The sequence below is a fragment of the Micromesistius poutassou genome (assembly GCF_964030765.1).
Source record: "Micromesistius poutassou genome assembly, chromosome: 2".
Taxonomy (NCBI): Eukaryota; Metazoa; Chordata; class Actinopteri; order Gadiformes; family Gadidae; genus Micromesistius; species Micromesistius poutassou.
In genome coordinates this window covers 3,039,890-3,059,770 of record NC_140272.1, presented here as the reverse complement: position 1 = coordinate 3,059,770, position 19,881 = coordinate 3,039,890, and the positions used below count along the sequence as shown (strand labels likewise).

At 45.5% G+C, this 19,881-nt stretch overlaps 1 protein-coding gene across 2 annotated transcripts; it reads left to right on the top strand.

The window, feature by feature from the left end:
• The first annotated feature begins 296 nt into the window (after positions 1–296).
• Positions 297–19,614, top strand: mtss1 (MTSS I-BAR domain containing 1). 2 transcript variants are annotated; one of them, XM_084463632.1, is made up of 14 exons: positions 297–1,017; positions 5,548–5,609; positions 5,810–5,883; positions 11,333–11,417; positions 11,865–11,956; positions 12,166–12,240; positions 14,383–14,540; positions 14,663–14,770; positions 14,916–15,013; positions 15,177–15,252; positions 15,435–15,569; positions 15,770–15,902; positions 16,068–16,094; positions 16,373–19,614. In XM_084463632.1, exons 1-14 carry the CDS (start codon positions 946–948, stop codon positions 17,500–17,502), a joined length of 2,325 nt encoding a protein of 774 aa, XP_084319758.1. In that variant the 5' UTR covers positions 297–945; the 3' UTR covers positions 17,503–19,614. The 2 variants fall into 2 exon arrangements, with proteins under 2 accessions (XP_084319758.1, XP_084319759.1); XM_084463633.1 differs by lacking the exon at positions 16,068–16,094 and having other exon boundaries at positions 298–1,017; positions 16,373–19,613.
• Positions 19,615–19,881: the final 267 nt, after the last annotated feature.

Genomic DNA, 19,881 nt, shown 5'->3' with positions numbered 1-19,881 from the left:
GCGATGAAACGGTGTCCCTACAAAGAGGACTGTCTCCTCTGTCTCCATGACAACCGAACTGGTCACCGGGCGGTTGTATGAATCAGCAAAACAAACAGACACACGCACACGATTTTGCCCACTATTGTATAATTTATATTGTGTAAATGTGTGCAAACCTCAAGAGTTCCGGAGCTTCAACTGGGCCAATTGGAGACTGGTGTGTTACACAATCAATACTTTTCATTACATTTAGTAAGTATTTAGCTCCGCCCTGGCGGGCTACCTCGGGATGGACAGGGAGCGCTGGGTTTAGCCACATAGCAACACTCCGGTGTACGCGGACACATGCACGACTCCCGTAGAGGAACCGATTAAAGTAGAAAAAAATCTAAACTAGGTGACATTGTTCGGTGGTATGTCGCATAGACCTCATTGGTGAACACTGCGGCCAAAGGAGTTGTTTTTCTGGCAGATATCCCGCACCGCTGGCCGGGGACTCATTGATCAAGGACTCGGTGTTTCCACCAGGTTAGCGAGCCGACGTTCTAGCTGTTGCTCCTTACCAAGCCACACAAGTTCTGGTATCTCCCGACACACCAGGTTAACTAAAGTGACCCCCTCCCACCAACTAACTATCTTCCGGGCGTGGTGGAGGCATTCCCCGGGCAGCAGCGACGTATGCGAACCATGAGGAGGTGTGCGAGGAAGGTTGGCCGGGCTGCCTCGGCTCGCTAGGCTAGCGGCCACGTATTGACTTTACCTCCCCGCCGACCTGGATCTCACTTTGGGAGTTTTTTCCCCACTCTATTTTTGACTGACTCGAAGGGTGTACTTTGCCCCCGGGATGTTGTAACTCGGCTCTGGTTCGACCTTTCCCAAAAAAAAAAGCCACCATTGACGGGGAGAGCAGTCATTCGCAACTCTGGTTTGAAGACTTGGAAAGTTTGAGGCGAGTGGGGGAAAATGGATGCGGGTATAGAGAAGGAATGCGGGGCCCTGGGAGGACTGTTCCAGCTCATTATGACCGACATGAAGGTAACTATCAGCCCGCCCTCCGTTCCCACACACACACATGCACACACCGCTAAAACCTTGCAAATATTGTCATAATATTAGAGCTTTTCATTTAAACGCACTATATTCCATTTTGTGAGTATGTACTCATTATGTGTACTTATTGCAGCACTTTCTAGGAAGCCACCTGAATAGTTGTTTATAAACATTTCATTTTGAGCTCTTATGTTGCCTTCTGTCGTTAATCCAACCATTCCTCTACTGTTATAAACATAAATTGAGAGGTTTATGGATAGACATCTGACTGGTAGTTGTAGTTGTCTTTTTAAGAATGTGTGTTTTTAAGGATTGATTTTTAAGGATGTGTGTATGTTGCGTTAAGGATGTGTGAATGTTTTTAATGATGTTTAGGATGTTTGTAAGTTGTGGGTTTTTAAGGGTGTGTTTGTGTGTGTGTGTGTGTGTGTGTGTGTGGGGGGGGGGGGGCTTTTAGGGGTGTGTGTGTGTGTGTGTGTGTGTGTGTGTGTGTGTGTGTGTGTGTGTGTATTGGCTAAGGAAGAGCCGGGGTCGCTGGTGGGCAGCAGGGATGGGGGTCGATGACGTTAGGGGAGCCGTTTGATGTTTATTTAGCTGTCTGTCTGCCTGTCTGTCTGTCAGCCTCCATTTGACCACGGTCAGATGGTTAACATTAGCCAGCGCCAGGTAGGTAGACAGCCAGCCTGGAACCAATCTATCCGGTCAAGTTTCCCCGTGGGCGTGCAGGGGTCTTACCCCTAGACCAGGATGGGATTAGGCTAGCTAAAATGATTCAGTGTTTAAGAGATTAGCATTTCGTTAAAAAAAATCTTTAGGGACCGTCCTTCATTTTTTGAAATATTCGTAGTCCTAGTTTGACTCAATATTATGTGTAACCTGGCAGTTTGCTACCTGGAATTAATGATAGGTATGATTAATAATCAGTTTGAACAGTGTCACTTTGCAATCTATGATTGAGTCATTCGGTTTTATATTCTTGACATAGCTTTACTCAACAGAAATATGTAAACTGGCATCGTGTGTGATGCTTGAACTGGCTGATCGATTAGCTATGAATCTTTTTTATGAACAGTTTCCAGCTCTAGTGTGTCATGGAGGAAGTGGAGAAGAGAGAAGAAGTTGGTAGCGTGACTACAGCCGCTGTGCTGGTGACTCATGATGTGCTGGGCGCTCTGCACACTCTGGCCAATTTAAATAAGGGTTTTATTCACCTTGTGTGGTGGATTGTCAGGTATGTTTTTCCGGAAGTCTGAGCCACAGACAGAAAGACATGTAGAGACTGTCAGACATACAGGTTGGGGTTCAGGTTAGGACAGAATGACCAAGGCAGGCTGACAGACAGCTGTTCAGACAGACAGACGGACAGACATTAAGACAGAATGAATGAATGAATGACGGTCAGACAGACTTCTCAGCTGTGTGTACTGTGTAGGTCAAACAGGACAAAATGAGCATCTACCCTCCCCCTCTCTCTGTCTGTCTGTCACTCTGTCTGTCTATGTCTCTACCTCGTTCTTGTGAAGTTCCTCACCAAACTAACAGATCTGGGTCAGTCTCCATGTTGTTGACGTAACCATGGTTACAGTACATTTAGACATTTACATTTAGGGCATTTAGCAGACGCTTTTATCCAAAGCGACTTACAAACAGTATCGAGAAACCTCAAGATTAGTTGGAACACTGGTCACTAGCTCATCGCTAGCTGGTCTGGTCATGCTTACCACAGGTACACGCACACGCACATGCACATGCACATGCACATAGACAGACAGGCAACTTAATTTAACTTAACTTTAATCAGACGATTCAACAATGTATTACAAAATCGTTTTTTTTATCATTCAAATGTCATAAACTTCAACATATATTATCTATAAAACCTCAATAACATATAAACACAAAACAACTCTCCGGATCACTATCATTAATGCAGCCAGTCTTCTGTTTTTTGAGGAAATGGCTCCCATGGTTAACCTTAATTCTCTGAACGGTTTTGTTTAATCCTCTGTGGTGTTGTGTCTGCTGGTTTGTTTAGAAACTATTTATTAAACCGACTGCAGCATCTCCCAACTACACATGGTGGTTGTCTGTAAACTAATGGGCCTTTGTATTGCAATTGGGGCAGAAACTGCATTAATACCCCTTATTAATATATAGGATTTACTGATACTATTCACATTGGTTGTTCAAAGGTTGTTTCAAAGAAGTTGTGTGTCCATTCTAGTGGCCTTCAGAGCCATTCAACTTGAAGTCAATCCTAACACTATAAACACATCCATAAGAGGGAGAGAGAGGGAGAGAGAGAGAGGGAGAGAGAGAGAGAGGGAGAGAGAGAGGGAGAGAGAGAGGGAGAGAGAGAGAGGGAGAGAGAGAGGGAGAGAGAGAGGGAGAGAGGGAGAGAGGGAGAGAGAGAGGGAGAGAGGGAGAGAGAGAGAGAGAGAGAGAGGGAGAGAGGGAGAGAGAGAGAGGGAGAGAGAGGGAGAGAGAGAGAGAGAGAGAGAGAGAGAGAGAGAGAGAGAGAGACTTGGTAAAGAGATAGATGGGTAGACAGAGACGTATAGGGTAGAGATACAAAGGCAGAAGACGGATAGACGGGCAGAGAGACGGATAGTCTGTTATTGATTATCGCTGAACTATATTTGGAGTGACATTATTAGACCTCCGTCTCTCTATAGGTCTCACTCTGTTATTAACTTGTGGCTCCCTGCCAGTTGTTGAACCTGATGATATTTACAAGTCGCATAGTTGTGCGTGTTTCATGCGTTTGCGCATGCATGTTGAACATGTATGGACATAGAGCAGGCAAAGCAAAGCATTTAAAAGAAAAGGGCATTCATAATAACAGTTTAACTTTCCCATTTGCGTTGTAGGGACCTTTTGTGTTAATATAGTGTAGGCACCTCTGTGTTTAATATAGTGTGGTGCTGAGTTGTGTATTGTAGGGATCTGTATTTTAATATTGTGTAGTTGGGATGAATTGCTTGTCTGGCTGCTTCTTGGCTCTCAAGGTGTGCATGTGCACATTCATGTGAGTTTGATCAGACGTATATACAAAGCCCTGACGACGTAGTGATTGTAAATCCAAACACCAGAGATGATGACTCTTGCGGTTTCGAACTGTGTGTTGTGTTGTGTAGTGCAGAGCAAAAGTAAAATATAGGATACCTCTCTTGACACAAGTTGTAATGATACATAATTACACACACACACACACACACACACACACACACACACACACACACACACACACACACACACACACACACACACACACACACACACACACACACACACACACACACTGTCTCTCTCCAAGGTCAGGGTTTTAACTGCAGGATTAGAGGAGAGTGCAGACACTAACTCACACAAACCCACACAGGATATTTACAGAAATGAATGGACCCCTTACGATCAATTCATTCACTCTATAACACCTGCTCCCTCATTTACTGTCTACCCCCTACTTGCTCCTTAATGACCTGTCTCTGTATTCACTGTCTACCCCTACCTGCTCAATATGACCTGTTCCTGTACTGTCCTACCCTTACCTGCTGCTTAAAGACATGTCTCTGCATTCACTGTAACCTTCCCCTGTTTGCAGCTCCAGCACTGTGAGCTTGTTAGCAGCATTAGCGTAAGAGCTAGATAGCAGCTTTAGGCTACCAGGCTAATGTTATTATAGGTTACAGTGTGGTTATCCTCCTATATGCTGGGGAGGAAGCGGTCATACACAAATGTAACATGCTAACAGTTATCCAGACATGTGACAAGCTAAAGGCTAAATATAATGGTGTAGCCATTGACGCCTGCTTTTATAGATTCTGCATCCTTGATTCTGTGCTAGGTTCTCCAAAAGTAGAGACCTACCGACCGGCTTACCTAAGCCTCAGGCTATTCGAAGCACACGTTTTGTTTGTCAACAAGATATGCGACATCAACCATTTGCCACCATGAGTTTGTTTATCCTACTGATGGTAGTGGGCCCTGAGCAAGGCTGTTTAGGGTGTTGAACGTGTGTGTGTGTGTGTGTGTGTGTGTGTGTGTGTGTGTGTGTGTGTGTGTGTGTGTGTGTGTGTGTGTGTGTGTGTGTGTGTGTGTGTGTGTGTGTGTGTGTGTGTGTGTGTGTGTGTGTGTGTGTGTGGTAGTGGGAAAGTATTAGGACAGGGATAAAGAGTGCAGTCTCTCATGTTGTCCAACACTGAACTCTAACCCCTGATCCATTAGCTAATCTTCTGAGTTCCGACCGCTTTTCAGTCAGTTTTTTCTCTCCGTCTGCCTGGCTTTCTTTCTCTGTCTGTCTGACTGTCTGTCTGACCATCTGTCTTTCTGTTTGTGTGACTGACCATATACCTGTCTGCGAACACATTAATGATTCATTAATCATCAATGGATATTTTTTATGGTCATATAATATATAACATTTGATGATGGGAGTACCGTAGTACTAACCTCTGCACCAAGAGGTCCTGATCATACTGCTACAAAATGATATTAACGAGACTCTCCCACCCTCAGGCCAGCTATCCAGCATGGGAGGACTTTGTAACCAAAGGAACCAAACTACAGTCCCAGCTCAGGTAAGAGACGCACACACGCACACGCACACACAATAGATTCAGTGTGTGTATCACTGGTGTTTGGTTGCACCCCATACTATGCCTATAGAGTGCAACTGTCTCCTTTGTGTCTTCAAAATAAAAGCGCTCTGACCCCAGTTCTCTTTCCTAATTTTGTATGTTAATTAAATAGCTTGTGTGTGTGTGTGTGTGGTTTTCAGGACCACGATTTTGGTGACAGGATCCTTCCTGGATGCCTTCCAAAAGGTAGCAGACATGGCAACCGGAACCAGAGGTATGTACACACCAGTGGCGGCTGGTGGTTTTTAAAGTGAGGGAGGAAGGACTGCGCGCTTGGTTGCCATTGGCCTGCTTGCACAGTTAGTGGCATATGGTGGCATAAGTATGTGAGAATCAAGTTGTTTCAGGGTGTTTTGGTGAACTACAGAATAGCAGAGAGGGATAATTATGTGAATAAAATTGATACAAATCCACCAGTGGCAGCATTGTACTTTGAAAGCTGGTGGGCAGCATGTCTTGGACTACAAGGGCAGAAGGAAAGGATTCAAAGCCATTTAGTCAAGATCTGGGCCTATCATTGGGCCTATTTATGCCCTCAATGACTGAAGCTATTGGTTGTAATTTGTCTGTTTATTTTCAGCTACAATTGTTTTAAGAAAAATGAAGACACAAGACCAAAAGTGATGCCATTTAAAATGCATCATGCTCTGAATCACTCACTAACATCCTTTCCACAATATTAAACGGTCAGAGTAACAAACAATTAAAAGAACAACAAGAACATATAATTTCACAACTATTGACATGGGCTGTAAGCCTAACATTGTTTGAGGCAAATGTGGATTTTAATGGATGTTTCAGAATGTTGGTCATGGTGTTAAGCCAAATACAGGGTTCCCGCGGGGTCTTAAAAAGTCTTAAAAGTATTGAATTTATGAATTTGGAAATAATACCTTAAAAAGACTTGAAAAAGTCTTGAATTTTTATATCTGGGTCTTAAAATTTGTGCAGTATGTAACTTCTCCGTATCGCATTCTCCTCAAAAGTTTCATTTGTCAACCACTATTATTTTTGATTAAATAACGTAGCCTAAATAAAGAGTGGCGGAACCAATAATTGAGAACGCAACGCTGCCCGGGTCCGCACACGTCACTTTGTTACAGCACTACACACTACACACTACACACACACAAACTGCTAGTGAGGAGACCCGGGTGGGCTAATAACGAGATAAGCGATTATGATTGGCTAAGGCAGAGTCATGTTTCATGGTAGCCAATCGGAGCCAGTGTTTTTACACACAAGCCAGGATACACGTGCCATGCACACACAAACACCAAACTGATTCGATGAAGCAGTAGAAATGGCGAGTCCGGAGCAATCCGATGAAAAGTTGTTGATGAAAGAATTTTCAGGGTGGAGATATAAGCACTAATTCATTGAGGTCAAAGGCAAGAACGTGCATGTAAAGTGTAAATTACGTATGTCCCGGAGCGAATGAAGCATCTCACAACGACACACGCATCTATAAAGCTACTTTCTTTTTTATAGTAACACAAATAATTACTTTCCCTGGTAACTAGTTACTTTTATTATAGAGTAGTTTATTTATTTAGAGTAATTCAGTTACTAACTCAGTTTTTGGAACAAGTAGTGAGTAACTATAACAACTACTTTTTAGAAGTAACGTTCCCAACACTTGCTTCACAGTCCACATTTTCACATTTGTTTGAGAAATAAATGAACAAATTTTTAAAAATTGTTTTTCTTTGCCGGTAGGTATGTGAAATAGGTATTAAGTTTTTATATAAATGTATGTAAATGTCTTAAAAAGACTTGAATTTGACTTGTAGGACCTGTAGGAACCCTGCAAATAAGATTGAGGGACTTCACTCAGATATCAGTGACCTGGTCATTCCAAACGGGATATTTTTTATTGATTTCAGAATAACAGCGAGTGTAACTCCACGTTTTCGCCACCCGTTCAGACGGCTTGGTAACCCAACGGTGGAGTACCGAAAAATAGGTCGACTCAGCACGTTTATTTCGGCAGACTTTTGGCGGTGGAAACGCCAATATAAGCTAACTGAACCGCACCACTCGGTAAAAACGCCAATATAAGCGAACAGAACCGCACTGTACCGCAACAAACAGTAGCGCACCGTTCGGTGGAAACGAGGCATACGAGCGGGTTTGTTGGTTCTCATAGCCTTGAGGGGATAAACCCTCCCTCCGGGCTGCTCCACAGCCAGGCTCCTGCTTATTGGTTCATAGTGCAGGACTCCAGCCTATTCGTGAATAGACGTTGACGTGATTCAGATCCCTTAACTAGTCCCACCCACTCAGAGGAGGACTTTCCTCCTCTCTCACATGAACCCCCATGTTATCCACCGGCCGCCAGTATTTCTCGAGAAATGAATGGGAGTCAATGGAGGCTGAGGGAGGAACGTCCTCCCCGAAGTAATATTCAATAGGCGATAGGGGGTGCTAATATCCCTTTACCCAGGGAAACGAACATTACATGTACAAAGGTATTAAAGTAGTCATATTTAAGGACATTAATTCATTATAGTAGTCTGGGCAATCTACACTTTTTATTCTCAACAATATTAAGGAGGATCTTCCTCCCTCTCCTCACTGGAGAAGCCTCCACTGGTATACACACGTACACGCACGCATACAGACCAACATATACACATACAGACATCATTGCCTGTTTGTGAAGCATGGTTCGGCGAGACTGATGAGTAGGTATCAAAAACCACAGCCTACGGTGGCTTTTGGTGGTTAGATGGACAGCCATAACCAGGAAAAGTACAATTGTTAGAAAATAGAAATTGTGTTGTGCCCCTGGTGGTGTAATAGGTGCTGGCTAGTGGATAAGCAGAAGCAGGTATCAAGGTGTCCAGCCATGATCACAGCAATGCATTAAAGCAGAGACCGCATTAGATGGGTCAGGGTAGACAAGGAGCATGTAGAAAACCTCTAAACTAGTACCTATTGGCAGCAGAGGTAGTAGAGTGCCCGGCAACACTCAAAGGAGCCAAATGAGAGAGTGAAGAGAAGAGCGGTTTGAGGTTTGGATTTGAATTCATCCTCAAAGTCAGCGTTCATGATTGGAGGTGGCAGATTGTTGCAGAGATAGGGTACTGTGCTTCCTGCAGAGTTCTCTTGAACTTTTGGAATTGATAGGAGGCTCGTTGTCGTTCTCCACGGGCCAAGAAGGACGTTAGGGGTTTATTTCCTTCTCTAGGTAGGATGTGGTACTTTTTGTAGGAGCAGTTGAGTAGTAGCACGTTGAAGTCTTTCCTCAGCCATCAGTTGGAAGCTGTTAGAGGTGTGTGTGTGTGTGTGTGTGTGTGTGTGTGTGTGTGTGTGTGTGTGTGTGTGTGTGTGTGTGTGTGTGTGTGTGTGTGTGTGTGTGTGTGTGTGTGTGTGTGTGTGTGTGTGTGTGTGTGTGTGTGAGAGAGAGAGATCAAAATGGTTTGACAGGGGACCAGCTAGCTCAGTCTGCTGCTAAATGGTATTTATATCATTATAGAGAGTGTGTGATTGTGCGTCACGGCCACTCCCTTTCTACAGAAGTCGTTTGCCTCAAACCTGCCCTGTCATGTCATCTCGCACTCCCACAAACACACACACACACACACACACACGTACACACACACACCTAGAGCGTCTGTCTGTCTGTTGGGACTTGTCAAACTACCCTCAGGCTACCAAGAACAGCTTGCATGTGATTTTGTGTGTGTGGGTAGGCATCTGTGTTTTTGTGTCTCCATGTGATTTCCACATCCCAGTCATGTGATGGCATACTTAAACTTCTCTAAATATCATGTGATCCCTGCCTGTCCCTAGTTGGCCTGGTTTGCCCCCGTCCCTTAGCCCAGTTCTCCCTGGTGCTTAGCCCTGTTAGCACTTTGAGTTCCTCCTGACCCAGTCCGTTAGCTCTGTCAGGTATCCCCACACTGCTCAGTTAGCCATGTTAGTGCTGGCCGGTGCTAGTCTGTTAGCTATGTTAGCACTCGCGTCACATGCCCTGTTAGCCATTCTAGCACCGGCTAAACATGCTCTTTTAGCCATGCTAGCATTGGCAGACAAACCATCGGCTAGCCGTTTGCTCAGTGTCAAGCTAATATGCTCTTTAAACATTGGCATGTTGACCAAGCACATTCCGTGTGTGTGTGTGTGTGTGTGTGTGTGTGTGTGTGTGTGTGTGTGTGTGTGTGTGTGTGTGTGTGTGTGTGTGTGTGTGTGTGTGTGTGTGTGTGTGTGTGTGTGTGTGTGTGTGTGTGTGTGTGTGACCGACCCACCTGTCAAGGGGGTCTGTTTTGACAGCTGACCTATCTCTATCGCTCTCGCTGTACCGTGTGTGTTGGCGTGCATGTGCTGAACCGGTTGGACTGGTTGCCATGGTAATACCACAGTAGCATCTCATTTGACGAATTATGGTGACAAGAATCTCCCATAGTACAACCACAGCCTACGACCTGGTTGTACTGGGTGCTGCCAATGCAGCCACTGTCTACTGTTTGATTTGGGAGCTGCCCAGTACAATCACAGTCTTCCACTGGTGGACAGAGGTAGTCCACCAGTGTAGCATGATATAATATAATAATGCTCAAGGTTAGTGATTGGAATCATGTGACTAATGAGTCAGCTGTGTAACCAATAACTGGATCACTGGATCAATAGACTGTTGTCAGCAGAGCGTTGTCATGGAAATGCACTCTGACCAAACACTGTGTGTACCTACAGAAAAAGGAGGGAAGTTGAATGACTTATGTTTTTGAGGATGTTCCTCATAGCATGGTGACACATTTCTTCTGTGCTTGATGCACACACACACACACACACACACACACACACACACACACACACACACACACACACACACACACACACACACACACACACACACACACACACACACACACACACACACACACACACACACACACACACACACACACACACGACACACCCTGATACAACATAGGAACTTGGCTTTCAAAATACTTCAGGATTATTGTGTCACAGTGTGTGTGTTTGAGAATCTGTGTGTGTGGTTTGAATATTTAAAGAGTTAATCTTGTGTATTGTGTAATAAAAGTAAATTTCGACAGAAAAAATAGATTAAAAAAAATTGTAATAATAGAGCCACCATGCCTTAAAGGAATACGCCAAGCTACCTGTAGATTGGCATTTGCCTGTCTTACCCATATTCAGACGAGATGTTAAATTCGAAGGAGGGTGCATTGGGTCAGCATTTTCCCTCCCTTAGTTGCTTCCCTTGACCTGCAGAGTTGCAGTAGCCTAGCTCCTGAATAAAATTTTTATTGTATTAAATTATCTATTATCTAAATTATCTATGTGTTTGTTGTATACAAACTCAAATCTTGTTGTGTTGTCACTGGTACGTGTCCAAGCAACTATTCAGGGAACATTGCAAGACGGGCGAGACAATTGGGCAATCCTTCTGCATGAACATCGTATTAAGCACCGCAGCCAGCTGCTCTGGTGAACCGCTAGCAATGCTAAGTGTGTGTGCTGTAACAAGTTTACTTTTGAATTAAGTGTATTGTGTGTGTGTGTGTGTGTGTGTGTGTGTGTGTGTGTGTGTGTGTGTGTGTGTGTGTGTGTGTGTGTGTGTGTGTGTGTGTGTGTGTGTGTGTGTGTGTGTGTGTGTGTGTGTGTGTGTGTGTGTGTGTGTGCGCGCACAGGGGCCACCAAGGAGATCGGTTCAGCACTGACCAGGATGTGCATGAGACACCGCAGCATTGAGTCTAAACTCAAACTCTTCACTACGTATGTTTTAATAATCGATATGCTCTTAACGTATCGTATCGTTATCGTATGTTAATAGTATATAAGCTGTTCACAACTATTTTTAATAATATATAAACCCTTCACTACGTATGTTAAGAATATCAACTCTTAACTACGTATGTTTTAATCATCTATACACTCTTCACTGTGTATATTAATAATATATCAACTCTTTACTATGTATGTTTTAATCATCTAGATGCTCTTCACAACATCTATTAATAATATATAAACCCTTCACAACGTATGGTAATATTTAACTCTTTGCCATCTATGTATTAATAATCAATATACTCTTCACACACAATCTCAAACAGCACACACTGTAGACATTTACACATGCAATCATTTATTTGTTTCTCATGTTTTCCATCTTTTTTTTCTTTTTCTTTTTTTACCTTTTCTCTTTTTTTTGACTCTCTCCAGTGCTCTCTCAGAGAGTCTCATCTCTCCGCTGGAGGGGAAGATGGAGGAGTGGAAGAAAGTGGCCAATCAGCTGGACAAAGACCATGCTAAAGGTATGCTAGCGCTAACATGATCCCTGACCCTCTCTCTCTCTATATATGTATCTATCGCTCACGCGCTCTCTCTCTCTGTCCCTCTTGCTCTACCCCTCCGTGGTAATACAATATTGTCTGTCTACTGTAACCACCGGTAACAAGATGGTCTGTGGCCTGTAACCATGGTAACATAATTCCGTGTGTCTTTTTTCTCACCATGGTAACAGAATATAAGAAGGCCCGGGCAGACATTAAGAAGAAGTCCTCTGACACCATCAAACTACAGAAGAAAGTCAAGAAAGGTAATACTACACAAATATTACACATATACTACATACATTCTACACATATACTACATAACCACAAGATGATTACTACATGAGTTCTACATTCATTCATTCATTCATTAATACTAGACAAATATTAGATGCGTACTACAGGAATACTACATGAACACAACACGCATACTAAAATAGTACTCTCCTAGCTGGAGGTAATACTCTTAACTGTAATATACTTTTGTACATTCTCATGGTTGCTTATGAAGAGCTCCTAAACACCTGGCTGGTTGTCATGCCGATTCACAGGCCGCCTCCCACAGTGGTGTGTTCCCGCCAGGTGCTGTTGGCTAACCTGCCCTGGGCAGAGACTATCCCCATGGCAACCAGCCAACCCTAGGCCAAGCCTTCTCCTATTGTTTGCCTAGACACACCCAGTCGTCGCATGCGCCATCCCATAACCAAAACAGCTCAACAGGAAGCTGTTGACCATATAAGGCAGGGCACAGCGATGGCAGCGATGATTTTATGGCCAACGGAGATGGAGACAAGGAGATTACAATGAAAATGAAACTAACGCAAGACACACACGCATACGCACAATACACACACGCATACACACATACACATACACACAGAGGGGAGATTCCAGGTCTGATATGGGTGAATTGTTCTAAGCCGCCCCACCCTTGTCACCCTTGTTTGTATCTCTCACTTTCTCTGCTTTCTCTGTACCTCTCTCCCTCCCTCCCTGCCTGTCTGTCGGTCTCTCTACCTCTCTTTCCCCTCTCCCTCCCTCCCTGCCTGTCTGTCGGTCTCTCTACCTCGCTCTCCCCTCTCCCTCCCTCCCTGCCTGTCTGTCGGTCTCTCTACCTCTCTCTCCCCTCTCCCTCCCTCCCTGCCTGTCTGTCGGTCTCTCTACCTCTCCCTCCCTCCCTGGCTGTCTGTCGGTCTCTCTACCTCTCTCTCCCCTCTCCCTCCCTCCCTGCCTGTCTGTCGGTCTCTCTACCTCGCTCTCCCCTCTCCCTGCCTGTCTGTCTGTCTGTCTCTCTACCTCTCTCTCCTGGTCTGTCTGTCTGTCTGTCTCACTACCACTCTCTGCCTTTTCTCCATGCCTGTTTGTGTGTCTCAGTTTATTATTGTATTACGTTTAGATGAGAAAAGAATAACACGCACTCACACACCCAGACTACCAACAACTGGTCTGGGTGCGAACACAGAAAGTCCAGTTAGTTTCTTTGGATAAAAGCAGTAGGGAGAGAGGGAGGCAGAAAGATGTATTGAATTGAGAGAGAGACACACACAGACGCATAAAGGGAGAAAGAAAGAGGGAGAGAGAGACCTCTGTGTATCATGTGATAGTCCTGGTCTAGCTCACATGCTAGTGTTGAAGTGAACAACCTACTAAATCACATCAGAGAGGGAGAGAGAGAGAGAGAGACTGTTAACCTAGTTCTTCCCTCACACACACACCTATGGGCTGCTGTTGTGAGACCAGCTGACTGTATGTGTGGCTGCTTTTGGCGTTTAGTTTTAAGCTTATCCTCTGGTGACACACACTGGTAGCTGCTGGTGTTGCACCCAGAAATTTGTTAAGTTCAATGCAAAAGAGATGGAAAATAAACAACTACGTTGCCAAAGTGCTTTTACAATGCATCAACGGAAAAACAACAATGCTCTCCTCTCTGGAAGTGTATGGACATTAGCTCGTCCTGGATGTTCTTACACTAACACTACAGTTTAAATACAGTTAAAAATATATATTTTTAAAGGGGACTTATTATACCATCAGGTGTGAGTGTGATTAGCCACGACAAGCCGTGTTGAAAATGTGCCGCTTCTGACATCACAGGTGTGCGTGTCCACCTAGATGTATGACCGATAGATGAGCATCATTTGCTACAGTCCACTGGGTAGGCTGGTAGACTGATCTATCCAGCACACATCTAGGTGGACACGCCCACCTGTGATGTCAGAAGCGGCACATTTTCAACACGGCCTGTAACGGCTAATCACACCTCACACCTGGTGGTATAATATGTCCCCTTTAAAAAAAACATTTGACATTCATATTTTAACGTAATTAACAACCTTAAACCCTGTGTGTGTGTGTGTGTGTGTGTGTGTGTGTGTGTGTTCAACGCTCGCGTGCGTGCGTGTGTGTAGGTAAGGATGAGGTGCGTCTGCAGCTTGACAGCGCCCTACAGGATGTGAGCGTGCGCTACAGTGTGCTTGAGGAGACGGAGAAGAGGGCCGTGTGTCGTGCACTGATTGAGGAGCGCGCACGTTACTGCAGCTTCATCAGCATGCTCAAACCTGTGCTGGTCAGTACTGTGTGTTTGTGTGTGTATGTCTATAATGTGTGTGTGTTACTCTGTATAGTGTGTGTGTGTGTGTGTGTGTATAATGTATAAAATGTGTATATTGTGTGTTTGTGTGTGTGCAGGACCATGAGATCAGCATGCTAGGAGAGGTGACTCACCTGCAGTCTATTCTAGAGGACCTGACTCACTTGACAGCTGACCCCACCCTGCTGCCCCCGGCTAGCGAACAGGTACACACACACACATTGAGCACAGGTACTCACTCACTCACTCACTCATTCAGCAAACTCACACACACATTCAGTACACACATTCTCTCTCACAGACACACACACACATTCAGCACACACTTAAAATTCCCCCTCTCTCTCTCAGGTGATTTTGGATCTGAAAGGTTCCGACTTTAATTATACCTACCAGACCCCCCCAGCGTCTCCAAGCAACAGTCTCTCCAGGAAGGGGAGCGTCAGCAGGTAACCCTCCTCACCTCCGCCTCCCCTGTCCCAACCCCAACCCATCCCTGGTCTCACAGGTCTCCTCCTCGCCTGTCTCACCCTCCTCACCTGTCTCTGGACAACAGTATCCATGGTTTTTACGCTGTGTAGCAATCCGGTGCGTCTTCCCTGCTTTCCATAGTAACTACCACCTTGGTTCAGTCCGGCATGTCCCCTCCCTGGACTCCATCAGCTGCACTGCGGACGCTAGCGCCCAGGTAACGCATACACACGCAAAAACGCACGCGCACACACACACACACGCGCGTCTCCTCGTGAGCGCCGCTGAGCTCTGGGCGGTGTGCCACGTCCGGGACAGACTGAAGGGGCGCGTGCGGCCTCACAGGGGTTCTTGAGCCTGAAGGTGTAACCCTACGGGTCGCCCTGTGTGTGTCCTCAGGATGTTGGGGTTGTGGCCGACCAGAGGGCCCGGGGGTCAGGGGTCATCGGGGGACCAGAGAATGGTTCCCTGGCCCCGCCCCCCCACCACGCCTATAACCAGGAGAGGGGCAGGACCATGTCCACCTCTAGCAAGGTATGTAGTTATATCCACTTCATTGCTTTGTTGAATTCTCAATTCTGGCATTAATTAAGGCATTCTATGGTCAATTATTTTTTTAATTAAGTGACGCATCTCCCTTGAATCACATTCTCTCTCAATGTAAATGTTGATCAACTGTATGCAACTTGCATAGCTTCAATCTCTATGTATTTGTCTTCTCTCTCTCTCTCTAGTCTGCCAGGGACCAGCTGTCTGGGTGTAACTCTGGCGCCCCCCGGAGCAGCAGAGACTCACTGCACTGCTCTAGTGGTTATAGCACCCAGACCACCACCCCCTCCTGCTCAGAGGACACCATACACACACATGGTACACACGCACACGCACACACACGCACTGGCACACAGTCTTGACATTAGCGCCTTGGCCTGTCGGTCTATCTGGGGATCTACCTGTCTGTTGGTTTACCTGTCTGTCTGTGGGTTTGTCTGGCTCTGGTTTTCTATTTAAATTTCTTAATCTTTTCTTTTCCAGCTTTAAAGATTGAGCCTCCTCTCTATGGTAGGTTCCTGTCTGTCTCTCTACCTGGTTGTCTGTCTGTCTGTCTGTCTGTCCGCTTCTCCACCTGTCTGTCTTTCTGCCTCACTATCTCTCTGATCTGAATACCCTTCTGTGTGTCATTTTTTCTTCCTAACCCTAACCCTTTTCTGCAGTTTTTAATTAAATGACTAAGTTTTCCGTTTCCCTTTCCCTATCAGAAGAGAAAATATCTCTCTTAACTCTGTGTATGTCCCTCTCTCTCTCTCTCTCTCTCTAACTGTGTGTCTCTCGCCCTCCAGTCGACTACGAGTCTATCTCGCTCCACGGTGGCGATGCAGACTCCGTCTCCCTCCACAGCCTGCGTCTCCACAGCAACAGCCAGTCTGACTTCGACCACCGGTCGTCGACCATGCCCCGCAACTCGGACCTGAGTCTGCAGTACCGCAAGATGCTCCAGTCCAAGCGGCCCGCCTCCACCGTGTCCCTATTGGGTGAGGGAGGAGGTGGTGAGGTGAGGGCGTCGCACACGGCCACCATCCGCCGGAAGCCCTCCTCCAAGCCGGCCTACCGCAGGGGCACCATCAGCGGGGCCATGCCCATCCCCACGCCCACCCCCCAGGTCCCTCCTCTCAAGGCCCTGGGCGTTGCCGGCAGCGACGAGAACGTCTTCCTCCACCCGACGGCTGTGGCGGGGCTGTCCCACAGCAAGCAGTACCACACCTCCACCCAGAGTCTGAGCGCCATGCCCCAGACCTCACCCTACTACCAGCTGGTCCCGGGGCGCCTGCCCATCCCGGTCCCCGTCCCCACTGCACCTGTAGGGGGCAGCAGCACCCGGCTCAACCAGCCGCACGCACAGACCGGAGGTCCGCCCCAGCACCAGCAGCAACCCCAACAACAGATCCACCACCATCAACAGCAACAGATTCACCATCAACAACCACAACAACAACAACAGATCTACCAACAACAACAACAACAGATCTACCAACAACAACAACAACAGATCCACCATCAACAACAGATCAACACGCCACAACAACCCCAGCAACAGATCTATCAGCAACAGCTGTATCAAGTGGCCCATTCACAGCCGCAACCGCAACATCAACTGATGTATCAACAACAACAACAACAACCGCTGTATCAAAAACATGAACAACAACAGGCCCACCAGCAGCATCAACAGCAGCTGGTCCAGCAGCCACCCCAATGTCCTGCCCCGCCTGCCCAGGAAGAGGCTTCTAATCCTGGGTACAGTGTCAACTACCAGCCCCCGGCTCCGCCCCTGGGCCTGGAAGAGCCAAGTGGGGATGTAGTGGATGGAGGAGGGGGGAGCATGCAGGCTTGGATCAGAGGCGTGAAACTCAGACCGACCGTGACCAATGACCGCTCTGCCCCTCTCCTGCCCCCGGCCAATCACAAGTGACACACAGAGACAGGCCGCTCAACCTTCTCTCAGACGTCAAAAACACACTGTGTCTTAAAACACACAACCGTGTCTTAGACACCGGGAGTTTTAACGCGCTTCATAAGTTCAAACTTATTCTGAATCATCGGTTAAATGTTCAAGTGTATTGTGCTTTTATTTCATTTTCAAGTTGTGATTTGTTTGGATATTTGGCTTTAATTACTTTTTTTTTTTTTTTTACTTTATGGCTTGTTTTATTTTCATTTGATTGTTTCTAAAGTGGTTGTGTTTTAGTTGTCTTATCTTACACAATCAGAATGTTCTGTGGGACGGTGTCGGATGCTGATTGGTTGTGTGATGGGGAGTTCTTCCTGATACATGGGTCAAGGCCATCCAGGATGGACCTGCTGTTTGATCTGGTGACTGTCCCGGGATGGCTGGGCGGAGCCTAGCTTCGTTACCAGTCACAACAAGAATGAGTGAGGAATCTGAATAATTAGCTAGGTTAAAACTAGCAATCTAGAAATATAGACTCTAGATGTCTAGATGGCAATCAGACGCTAGATGTCAATCAGACTCTAGATGTCTAGAAGTTCATCGGACTCTATAAGTCCCTCAGATCTGGATGTCTAGAGAGCGATCAACCTCTAGAAGTCGATCAGCCTCTAATCCGACTCTAGACTTCAGATGTGTGGGGTGTGTGAGAGCAGTGAGGTTTTGCCATAGCAGGCTATGAGTGCTAACCTTGTTCTCTCACCATGGTTACACCAGACTGATCCATTCTCTACCTGTAGAGGGGTAAGGGGTGGGTATAGTATGGGTTGTGCTGACCGACGCAGCCTGTAAATATGTCGGGTCAGGAATCGATGGTAATGTACTATCAATCATCAATCAATTGATATTGGTTTCTGTTAACCAGAGCCGCAGAGATGCCATGCTGGATCCGTTTGTTTCTATTGATCGGTCGATCAAATGATAGCAGTCGTGTGTATATATTAGTGCTTTTGTTTCCCTAAAGAGATATCAATATATATATGGATAGTATTTTGTTGATAATTGATTAGTGATCGATATAGAAGAGGTGTTAAGCAGAAGCCTATTTTTGTACAAAAGTCTGAAAAACAAGCCAAAAAACTTACTTTTAACAGCTGGAGTTAAACCAGTAGGGAGAGAACCAAAGACCGCACAGACGGGTTTGGAACCAGATGTCTGTCGCAGCAGGAGAATGTGATATTTTCGGGCTAGCTTTGGGATGTAAATCGTTTTTGTGTTATTTGCATTTTGGTTAAGATAATGTTTTAAGTGGATCCTTTAGCTTTAAGCCTCATCGTAAATGAGTCAACTTTGGTTGAACCAATGACTGTCTTCAACAGCTGTGATGTCACTACCTGCCGGTAGTAAATATTTGTTTTGATTCATCTTAAAAGATCTTTAAAGAAAAACATTTTGTCCAGGCTCCTTTTTGTTGATTGATTTTGTTCTGGTGAATTCTGCTCTGGCTCTCTGCTTGGACATCCTTTACAGGTTTTTGAAATGTATTGATGTAAATTACATTTTTAAGCGACTACGTGTATGAATTGTATAGGCATGGAAAAAGTGTCGTTGAAGCAACTATGGCAAAGAATACAATGGCAAATATGTTTGCTATTGTTTCAACCTAAGGAGCCAGCACACTGTTGCTTGAATTGCACGACCCTGCACAGGATGTAGTTCACTTACCGGCCAGAAGGGACAATAATGAGAAGGAATATCTGATTTATTTATTTATTTAAAAAACAAATCCTTTATCAGGAAATCAATTCTGGCTTTACTTTGGGGACTCACCTTGTGGGGACGTTCTGGAACACTACAATAATGTGTGTGTAAGATATTCATAGCTGCACTTTATGAATCATGGTATCGGTTAAAGGATATGACCACATGAAGAAGAATTTCACACACATGCACGCACAGGAATGGAAAGACTTCAGCAGTCATTTAAGGACGTGCAGTAGCATTCTGCTACACACAAAGTAAGTCATACTGTGTGGGTTCCCCCCCAGAGAGGGAGAGTGAGATCTTGCTACTGTCTGCTCGGCCTCGCCCTAAATTACATACCAGAGGATTGTGGGTAATAGTTTTGGTCTGAAGGCAAGTGACTGGGAGAATATTTATATACTCTGAACATCTGATCACAATTACTGTCCTCCTACAGACACACACACACACACATGCACAGACAAATATACACATGCAAACCATCTCATACCATCCCATCCCATACCATAGTCAATATTGGTATAATGTTAAGCACATACACTTGGTGCTCCTCAGATCGACAAAAAAAGGGAATATGTGTGTGCGGTGGCGCTCTTAACATAGAGGCATAGGTAGGCGGCCGCTTGGGGCCCCCATAGT

Bases quoted from the DNA above. Each gene is read 5' to 3' on its own strand.
- mtss1 (XM_084463632.1), top strand. From the start codon at position 946: ATGGATGCGGGTATAGAGAAGGAATGCGGGGCCCTGGGAGGACTGTTC. The intron at 1,018-5,547 runs GTAACTATCAGC...TCCCACCCTCAG, and splicing joins TCATTATGACCGACATGAAG to GCCAGCTATCCAGCATGGGA. The intron at 16,095-16,372 runs GTAGGTTCCTGT...CTCGCCCTCCAG, and splicing joins GATTGAGCCTCCTCTCTATG to TCGACTACGAGTCTATCTCG.